Raw genomic sequence first — 10,814 nt, forward strand, 5'->3', positions numbered from 1 at the left:
AAGATCAAATTACTTTTGGATGCATTTGCATAACTCTACAGCCTGCAGTGACGTAGCACTGTTTTATCTGCCTAGATAATTCAAGGTGGTTTTCTTTACAAAATATCCCATGAATTTCATGATTTAATTACGAATCTTTCATCTTGGGCTCTCTCGGCAGGAGTAAATGGAATAAAATGTACAAAAGAACTGGGTTTGACAGTAAAGGCAGCAAAGTCATTCTGAAAGCATCAGGAAAAAAAATAATAACAACCCCAAACCAGAAAAAAAGAGCTATTCAGCTGAATTTGCTGTGAAAATTGTAGTATTAGTTATGCAGAACTAGACAAATCATTTAACAAATTAGTAGGCTCAACTTCCACATAATTCTAGCTCTCACCTAAAAAATTTCTTCCAAAAAAAGAAAGAACCAGCAAAAATTTCCTTTCAGTTTTGCAGTCAAAATTCTGGTTTCCTTCCCATAAAACTATCTGGAGTTAGCGTTGAGTCCTTTTTGTTTGTTTCTTTTTAAAGGAAGCTTTCACTGATAAAGATCTGCAGAGCAGCAGAGATGTCATGCACAACCTTAACTTGCTCCTCTGATAACTTGCAAATTTACATTGTTTGTTTTGTGTCTGTCTGTCTATTCTGTCCCCAGGGTCAGTGGACTTTCTCCTTTCATGGGAGACAACGACAATGAAACCCTAGCCAATGTTACCTCAGCAACGTGGGACTTTGATGATGAGGCTTTTGATGAAATCTCTGATGATGCCAAAGACTTTATCAGCAATCTACTAAAGAAAGATATGAAGTAAAGCTGTCGGACTTCATACACTTTCTATGTTTGCATTTAGTGGAACTTGCCATTCTTGTTTCCCCACTGTGAATCTCCATGTTGATGCAGGCACCTCTAGCGATACTTTATAAGGAGCTCTGTGTGCCCATCTGTCTATGTGTGCAGCTCTCATTTACGTTACACGCGGGGCGCGGGGTCTGAATGCAACACTTCCTTTTAACCGCCTGCTCATTCTGCTTTTCCCTTCCCTCGAGCAAGATGCATGCTGAGGTTTCCTGTGGCTACTATGATCTTCGCTGTTGTGTGACACAGATTCCAGCATGACACATCTTGATCTGAATGGGTTGCAATTTTACCAGATTTATTTCCATGTGTTGCTTTTAAGTGCAGTCCCTGTGAGTAGGCAGCTTTCCTACAAATCTAGTAATTGGGCAAGAAAAAAAAATCAGAGTGGGAAGCCCTCTTTATGGCAGATTCTGAACAAGGAAGGAAAGAATACACAGAATCATAGAATAGTTAGGGTTGGAAAGGACCTTAAGATCATCTAGTTCCAACCCCACTGCCATGGGCAGGGACACCTCCCACTAAACCATGTCATCCAAGGCTCTGTCCAGCCTGGCCTTGAACACCGCCAGGGATGGAGCATCCACAACTTCCTTGGGCAACCTATTCCAGTGCCTCACCACCCTCACAATGAAAAATTTCTTCCTTATATCCAATCTAAGCTTCCCCTGTTTAGGTTTCAACCTGTTATCCCTTGTCCTATCACTACAGTCCCTAATGAAGAGTCCCTTCCCCAGCATCCCTACAGGCCCCCTTCAGATACGGGAAGGCTGCTATGAGGTCTCCACTCAGCCTTCTCTTCTCCAGGCTGAACACCCCTAGCTTTCTCAGACTATCTTCATACGGGAGGTGCTCCAGTCCTCTGCTCATCCTGGTGGCCCTCCTCTGGACTTGTTCCAACAGTTCCATGTCCTTTTTATGTTGAGGACACCAGAACTGCACACAATACTCCAAGTGAGGTCTCACAAAGCAGAGTAAAGCGGCAGGATCACCTCCTTCAACCTGCTGGTCACGCTGCTTTTGATGCAGCCCAGGGTACAGCTGGCTTTCTGGGCTGCGAGCGCACACTTGAAGCTGGCTCATGTTCATTTTCTCATCGAGCAACACCCCAAGTCCTCTGCAGGACTGCTCTGAATCTCGTTTGCCCAACCTGTAGCTGTGCCTGGGATTGCTCCGACAAACATACTTCTTCCAACAAGTTTGCAGTCAGATGGCTGGAGAACATAAGATTATCTGAGTACCATGAACAAAGTGAAGAATAGGTGTGGCTTGAGTAGAGATTTGGACATTACTGTTTTGTTAAATGTTCAAGGCTGCAAGGAAGGAGGGTATCAAGTGAAGGGAAAAGGGAAATCTCTGTAAGTAACGGAGAGGAGATCTGGGACAGGGTTCTGCCAGCATCAGGCAGCTGAATCATTACCACTGTGGCTTTGCTGAATGTGTTCCATGCCTAAAACATATGGCTTTTCGTGCTTTGTTTTATAATGTTTTATTAACACTTAAATTTGCACAGTTTTCTCTCAGAAAAATGTACAGAAATTGTGGAAGTGAGTTTAAGAAATAAGCATGGCTAGGAAAGCAGTACCATGTGATCTATGTTGCTAAATTTAGGAAACAGAAAAAATCAGCTTTTGTAAAAGAGAGAGCAAAATAAAGTTACAGCAGGTAGTTTCAGCTGTGGTTAATGGCAACACTGACCAGTCTTTTTATATAAAAACAGGAGTCGCTTAAATTGTACTCAATGTCTTCAGCACCCTTGGCTGCAAAAAGACACCAAAACCATGGAAGCCAAAAAACTTTCCAAAGATAGGATGAAGAAATATATGGCCAGAAGAAAATGGCAGGTAATGAAGAGGATATAGAATTGGGCTAGTTATCCTAATAAGTCTCTTTATTTCTAATGTTTATGATTCTGAGAAACATGTCATGCCAGGTGGTTTCTGTTGCTGGTGAAAACTCAAAGAGTATGAATGCAGTAAAGCAGGTTTGGTTTCTACAGGCGAGCAGTAGGAGGGTGCATGGCTGCATATATATGACACCTGATGATTCCATTCTGGGCTACTAAGGCACCTGAGTTGAAGTATAGTTTTACCTGTTCTTCTGGGGCCATCTCTTCTCCCTGCCCTCTCCATGCCACTGAGGGCTGGGGGATTAAATTATCTTTAACAAACCTGAACAGCTAGGGAAAAGCTTATCCACCTGGCCTCTTTTAAAGCGACCTCATTTTGTGGTAGTTTCATTCTCCTAAGCCAGTAGTTCTGTCCTGTTGGAGCAGCAAGTCTCTCATGGATTTGGTCAAATCGGTTTTATAATTTTCACTGACGTATTTTGTCTTCGTATCTTCTTTTTTCTTAATGCTGAAACTGTTGCAGCAGGTTCTTCTGTGCCATTCTGATAGCTAGGGGAGTTGACATATAAAATCCTGGATCCAGCCTTTTGAGTAGCCTACAAAACATTAAATTATGTAAATCTACCTTACATTTCCTCTTACATTCTACTGTACATGTTTCTCAGCAGATCATGCAAGCTGTACAAAAATATACGTGTCTGTACTAGAGTCAGTGTAGTGCAAACATACTTTAGTATCCTCGTGGTTGATTCTTGAGCCTGTCAGAGGTCTGCTTCAATCATGCAGATGGTACTTTCTCATTCATTTCATATTAGCTGGTTTCATCCTTGATGAAACTCAGTCCAGCCCATATGGCTGTCGAGAGAGCTGTCCGCCACCAGAGTGAAGTTCCAGTTAAACAGGACATAGCTTTTTTGCTGGCCCTCCTCTCACACACTGCGTTTTATCCACAGCTAATAGAGACATTCATTTAGGTATGAGTTCATCAGAGGAAGTTTATATCTGCAACTAAATTTGGTAATTCAGACCAGCCTGCTCTGTCTCTCCTAAAACAACAGAGCTATATATAAGCAGTTTGTCCAACAATTCCAGCGAGGTTTGCAGAGATCCCAGATAATTTGTCCGAAGCACGATTGTTACAGAAAATCACATGCCTGTTGGACTGGATTGATCAGAAGCCTTTTATGTTATGTCTTAGAAAACAGGCCATGCTGTCCGAGCAATAGGAAGACTTTCGTCCATGGCAATGATTTCTGGTATGAGTGGGAGGAAGGCCTCTGGGAGCTCGCCCACCAGCCCTATAAATGCAGACAAAGTAGAGAATGAAGGTAAGGAATTTTGCTGCACCCTATTTTTACCTCTCTGAATCAGTCTTACTAAAACTTCTAGCAAAATGCTAGAGACCAATCAGCAAGTTAGTTATTCATGCACGCTCTCTCTCGCTCTTTTTCTTCCCCCCCCCATTTCCTTTCTTCCTTTTTTTTTTAAGAAATTATTAAAAAAAATCATTGTTTTCATATCGTTCTGATACTGAAAATGCCCCTGTATAAGTACAGGCAGTAAACTCTTGCCTTTTTAAAGCCAAAGAATTAAGGCAGATTTGTCAGCTGCACATTCTGTCAGTTTGGGAATGCATGTTTATATAAAGATTACAGTGATGTATTGCCTTCTCATGCAAGGGAGCAAGCAATGAAGTATTAACGCTTGCTAAAACCAAGACATGTACTTCGCATTAACCATGCTCCTCACACAGGGGCATTTCAAGAAAAAAACCCAATGTATCTATATTATTCCCTTAGGTCACCATTTGAAATGTGGATTGGTGCTGTGCAACAGTCAGAGGTGCAAATGTGTGACACTTCTGAAAATCAAGCAAGTCACTTTGACACATCCACATAGACTGCGGGCCTGACACAAGCTGAACTCATTGCCCCTGTGACTAGCAAAAGTCCAGATTTGGTTACAAACAAATTCAAGGAAAAAATAAAGATGATTTGTAGCGTGGTGGCCTGCATTTCAATTTCCTTCTATTTATGGCCTGGATCTTCATCCAGCAGCAAAAGTTTGGCACAGAACTAAGCAGCTAATGCCCTCACTATCCCATTAGCCTTACAGAATTAAGTAAAATAAAAGATGCTTTCATTACCAGCTGGTAATTAAAAATTAAAATGCATCTTTTTGAGAACATGCCCTGTAAAATCATTAACTACCTTTTTCCTCTTCTCCAGATACTTTCCTTGAAGAAGTGGCTGAAGAAAAGCCCCATGTAAAGCCATATTTTACTAAAACAATCCTTGACATGGAGGTTGTGGAAGGAAGTGCTGCTAGATTTGACTGCAAAATTGAAGGTACTTTGATTAGCTTATGTTTCTTTTTGTCCTTTCTTGCCAGCTTTCTGCATTGCGCTGCTGTCTAACTTTTTCCATGTTTTTGCTGAATTTTCCATATTATTGCTGAGCTGGTGCCATTTTGCTTTTATCTGCATGTCACAGCATGAAATGTGGTACAGTAACAGAAATTATTCAGAGCTGCAAGGGCTTGTTCTGTGCTTGCCACAGAACAGCAGACTCCAAAAGTCAGTGTGTGAATCACAAATTCAGCATAGGAAGTAAGAACAGTAAGATGATTTTTGAGGGCAGAAACAATAAAACAAGATGCAATGTAGCACCATAAAATTGCAAAAGTATACTCTTAGAGAATGCCAATCAGAAACCAAGAATAAGCAGGAAGACACTTGTCTGAAATGACAGGCAACTTTCGGGTGACCTCAAGATAACTGTAAGCCATACAGACCTTGTATTACAGGCAAAGAGCTCCCTAACAGTGTATTTTCATGAGAAGGAACGACAGTGTCATTGTGCTGGTTACAAAAGTAACGTCTAGAAAATACTGCACTGTTGTTTGGGGTTTTTAACTTAAAATTCAAGAAAGAAAACTCAGACTGGAATATGCAGATAGGAAGAGTAAGCTAATGAGAAGGCAGTTAAGGAGCTTGGGCTTGGTCAGCTGAGCAGTTTGAAGGCCAAGACTGCTAGCGCTTCCCTTGCAATGCAATTGAAGCTACTGTATGGATGCTGTATGGATGGAAGCTAGCAATTAGGAAGAGAAGAGCTGTTAAAATGAATAGTCAGTATCATTCTGCATGTGTTTTAGACAATTTCTGCTCCTAAACTGAGGTTCAGAAACTGCCTCACTGACCTTCTGCTTGTTTGTTTCTGTGCCCCTAATGTCTTTCACTACCTGTGTTTCCCACCTCACAGCGGAGATGTGAGGATGGATTATTGTTGCTGATGGATGCTCAGCGTGAGGGGTATGTGCCTAAGTACCGCATGGAATAAAATATATAGATGTACCATGCTGATGTTCCAAACTTTTCAGTGTATTGCTGTAATCTTCATGGTGTATTAGGGATTATTTCTGCTCTGTGGGGAGTCATCTTCCCATCACAGACTAGAACTTGGCGGAGGCAACAAGCCTTCAGTTCGTTACAGCAGCCAAGAGTACTGTATAAGGGATTGTTCTCCAGCACGTACTGTACAGCCCTGCTCTGGAGGCTTTGAGTACAGCAAACCATTTGCTTCACAAAAGGTTCCAAAACTCCTGTTGAGATGCATAATCAAAATGCTTTCCTTAGACTGCCTTGCTTATCCTGACAAACACAGAAATGGTAGCGCCATGGTCACTGTACAGGACTTTAGGAGGAGGAAGATTCAGAATAGCCACAATAAAGCAACCCGAGAAGGATATTAATTTGTTGTCCAAAACACCTTACCATTGAAATTCTAGACCTTGGTGTTGGGAACTGTGGTTTCCACAAAAGCTGCAATGTCAGGTAAGCCTCAAATATGCTGTCAGGAGTCCCTCACTCGTGGCTGTCCCAGAATAACAAAAAGCTGTCTGCAGCCACTGTTAAGTAGTGGAAAGATGAATCCAGTGAGTACCTCAGTGCTAGCTTTCCATTTTTTTTCATAATAAAATTGTTTCAGGTAAATGTGAAGTAAGAGCACCTCACATTGTCTACATTTATCTTAAATAGAATTCAATGAAATATTTGTGTATAAGCATGATGGCATGTCCATACACAGAACTTAAAGTAACAACCAATTACATCTCACTCATTGTAATTGCTGTTCTCTCTCTGCACTGCTGCAGGCTACCCTGACCCTGAGGTAATGTGGTACAAAGATGACCAGCCTGTCAAGGAATCCCGTCACTTCCAGATAGATTATGATGAGGATGGGAACTGTTCTTTGACTATTTCTGAAGTATGTGGGGACGATGATGCCAAATACACCTGCAAAGCTGTCAACAGCCTTGGGGAAGCAACGTGCACCGCGGAACTCCTCGTGGAAACAATGGCAAAAGAAGGAGAAGATGAAGATGAAGAGGAGGAAGAATGAAACAAGGCTCAAAAAGAAAAAAAAAAAGAATAAAATTATATTTAAAGACTATCCTTATAAGGCTCAGAAAAAAAAAGTTATCAAAAGCACCTTGTGTGATACATAGGTCTTTGGGGGGTGCTTTTTCAGCATGATCAGTTGATACCTGTTTGCTTTCTCTATGGGCATTAATTCAAATCAGCAGGTGATTTAAAGTTGCTAGCATGATTGCATTTACGTTAAGCAAGTCATCAGCTAAGTTGCCCAGTCGATTTTTAAATCAAATGCATGGAAAATAAGTCTACAGTTATATTCTGAACATCTTAAAGAGAAACAGCCTATTTACTGAGCTCGCTGCTCTACGCCATCTCCTCAGCTAAAACTGCAGCTAAGTTGGCTCCCCAAGATCTACTTTATAAGGAATCATCTGCCAGACATACAGGGAATCTACCCAGTCCTAGAAAACAGGTTGCTCCCTGAGCAGTGTCTTCTGTAAGGGAAGGTTTAGCACAGCCTGCACAGCCATTTGTACATGGTAGGGTTCATTTCTCATTTGTTTCAAACAGAATTTCAGAGTCCTAACTTCAACCACATTTGCTGCCCTTTCTCAGTGTGCTGTTAGTGCTGCTGTTAACACTGGCTGAACGTCTAGGTGGTGTCCTGAGACACCACTGATCCTGCTTGTAACCAGCTGATCCCACCTTGTTGCCTTTCCCTCACAGAACCTGTCACTTCAGTGCAGTTACAGCTGCCTACTGAAGGAACAGCCTGAGACCACAAAGACTGCAAATATTTCCTGTTGTTCTGGTCAGTCTAATCATGACTTACGATTCATACATATGCTGCTGTGAAAAAACAGGTTATTGCACAATGTATGACTTCGATGTACATGTGTGCGAATGGAATCCCAGGTTAGTTACAGTTTTACTTGCATTTATTTGGTGATTGCAAAACAGATTTCAACTGATGATAAGCTGGAAACTCCCACAGATTTTTGGAGTAGCCAAAAAGATAGTAGCCTGGATTACAAACTCCTTTATACTTAGCAGTTTCCAAAGAATCTTAACCTATATAGGACCTATTCCTACTTATGAGCTTGACTGTCTTGTTTTTGTCTTGAACCTGCACCAGTAAGGCTGCTGCATTTTTTCAAAATGCAGAAAACCAAAACCAAATGGAAACACCCAAACCCCAGGGTTTTTCTCAGCAATGGTTAATACACTCAGATTTAGTAACTCTGCTTTCCTTTCACAGTATTGGCACTTTTTAATTTTTGCTGTTGTTGTTCAGAGGTAATATCAGAGCCTGCAAAGTGATACGCATAATCCAAACCAGCGTGTCTTGTATCTATGTATCAGTCCCAAAGTGATTTTCTTCTCCACTTTTTGTGTGCAAAGTGCAACCATTTGCATTTCCAAGGTTACCTCTTCTAAAAGAACCATTACCTTAACTCCTCACCAGTAAGTAGTCAATGTACTTTCATACAGGTGTGTACAATATCAACCTTAGCTTGTTTGATATTACCTAGTTGTGTATGTGTCATATGATTTGCTCTTCTACATTCAAAGCTCAACTAATGTGGATGACACGGTGGGTTTTAACTGCTTTAATCTTTGTTGCTAAATTCAGATTGCCAGCATGTCTTTTCTTTTTGACTGATGAAACCCTCATACTAAACACAGTATTGCCACAACTCCTTATACAGAAAGATTTTGAATCTGATTTAGAGCATACAGAGCTTTTCACACTTTTTTTTTATGTTTTACGCAAAAATGGGCTGTATTTTGTACCTTAATAAAAATATGCTAATGTTCTCCCAGTTTGTTAAACCATCAGAATTGCAAAGATGAGAACGCTACGGCTGTAGTTACACGCAGTTCCTAAATAAATAATACCACAAAGCATGCTCCTTGTATACTCTATTGCAGGCGTCACTGTGTTCATGCTGGCTAAGCCTGTAAGTACCCTTGGTCTTCTGTCCTGAGAGCACCTTGGTGCACAAATGGACCTGGTAGTTAAAAGGGAAACCTTCTTGATCTCGGTGTTGCTGCTGAGCTTTCCCTACCCTGACGGCACAGGCAAGCTATGTGCAGAGGCTGCTTGGCCCAAGTGTCATGAGGTCCAACCTGGCTGTAGGCGCTGGTACTGGTTGTAGCCATGTGCTCTGCCACACAGCTCCAGCCTCATCACATTCTTTGCAATGGACAGAAGTGTAAACGTGGACGGGGCATCACGACAGCTGTAGTTTTCTTTTACAGCTAAGAATTCTCTTAAGGCAGGCAAAGGTGTAGTTCGAAAAGCCTGTTAAGAGCAAAAGGGAAAAAAATCAGGGAAGGCTTAATGTAGATGCATACTTATACCAATGCTCCAAAAGATCATAGAAATGAAGATACTTTACATAAATACACTTGTGCTGCATTTATGTGGACTTCCTCTACTGCACAGTTGAAGACACCATGGACCATGCAGGACCACACAGAAACTCTCTAAAGCTAAGCCTGTGAAATACCCTGCATGTAGGAACATCTTTCTTGAGCAAAATGTCAGCCCTTGAGACAGTCATCCTTGCAAGATGTGCCCTGTCCTGTGAATGTACCTACCCTTAACCACTGATTGCTGGTTTCTGGGCAGGTAGGTATGTGCATAATGCAGCAAAGGATGCAGCTCTGAGGACTTGGTCTGTGGGCACATGTTCTAAGTATCATGCCCCACAGACTCAGTATTGATGTTTCTGCACAGGTTTTCCCTTCCCTCCCTTCATTTACTTGTCCTTCCATGTCCCACTGGCTATAAACTCCTGATTTTATTTTGTCACCAAGGATATAATTACCTAAACATCTCCTTGTTGCCTCTTTCTAATCTGCAGGAAACTATGACCTGTAATTGAAAAATGTGATACATAGAATCATAGAATAGTTAGGGCTGGAAAGGACCTTAAGATCATCAAGTTCCAACCCCCCTGCCATGGGCAGGGACACCTTGCTCTAAACTGTATCACCCAAGGCCTCATCCAGCCTGGCCTTGAACACTGCCAGGGATTGTAATTCAACTCTGAACAACTGACTCCAACCTGTATTTGACCTTGAATTTTCTTGTTTGAAAAATAGGATTCTACTTCCACTGAAGAAGGGCCTCCTATACACTTGAAATCCTGCCTCATTCTGCCAGCCACCCTTACTGGTCAAACAAAACGTATTTCTCCTTCCTACAAACCTGGTTATGCTCACATAACGCTTGCAGAAGACCACATCTGGGGTACAGTTGGGTTGAAACACTCCCCAGTAGCAGAGGTCATGCAAGACACTGGTACTGCATGACATGGGCCACTTCATTCTTCTTGCATCTCTTCTGTACAAAATTCGAGTTCTCAAGAGACATGGAAAATTTGGGGCTGGTTGCTGCTTTTCTGTACTCAGGTTTCTAGATTTGCAGAAATTTAACTTGCTTAATCACAGGCCTATCCAACTGCCCAACCCTATTTCCGCATATTTCTGGTTGATGGAGAGGCCTTTGCTAATTGTACGTGTGGTACATGGGGACTTCAGTGTCACCGTTTCTCTCTGCTCACAAGGAAGACAGCACAGCACTTCATGGCTTTTGCCTGCGTAGTGTCGGGCTTTTAAATTGTAGAAAGTACTTTTAGTTGCATACATGAATAATGTATGATCTCTAATTTTTTTTCCATTTCATACGTGTGTTTTATGCATTTTCTCTATTGCATGTTTCTCTGAAATTTCTTGGCATATTT

At 41.6% G+C, this 10,814-nt stretch overlaps 1 protein-coding gene across 5 annotated transcripts in view; it reads left to right on the plus strand.

The window, feature by feature from the left end:
• MYLK (myosin light chain kinase) overlaps nucleotides 1–8,970 on the plus strand; it is a 224,104-nt gene extending 215,134 nt beyond the window's left edge. For all 5 annotated transcript variants that reach the window (XM_061370054.1, XM_061370055.1, XM_061370056.1 and 2 more), the window contains 5 exons: nucleotides 638–790; nucleotides 2,559–2,682; nucleotides 3,886–4,015; nucleotides 4,916–5,035; nucleotides 6,840–8,970. In XM_061370054.1, the coding sequence (XP_061226038.1) occupies nucleotides 638–790; nucleotides 2,559–2,682; nucleotides 3,886–4,015; nucleotides 4,916–5,035; nucleotides 6,840–7,087 (775 nt within the window). In that variant the 3' untranslated portion in view covers nucleotides 7,088–8,970. The remainder of the gene's footprint in view (nucleotides 1–637; nucleotides 791–2,558; nucleotides 2,683–3,885; nucleotides 4,016–4,915; nucleotides 5,036–6,839) is intronic.
• Nucleotides 8,971–10,814: the final 1,844 nt, after the last annotated feature.

Source organism: Neopsephotus bourkii, unplaced genomic scaffold, assembly GCF_033783945.1.
Source record: "Neopsephotus bourkii isolate Nb327-2 ecotype Australia unplaced genomic scaffold, CSIRO-AGI_Nbou_v1 NB_1526, whole genome shotgun sequence".
NCBI classification, from domain to species: domain Eukaryota; kingdom Metazoa; phylum Chordata; class Aves; order Psittaciformes; family Psittacidae; genus Neopsephotus; species Neopsephotus bourkii.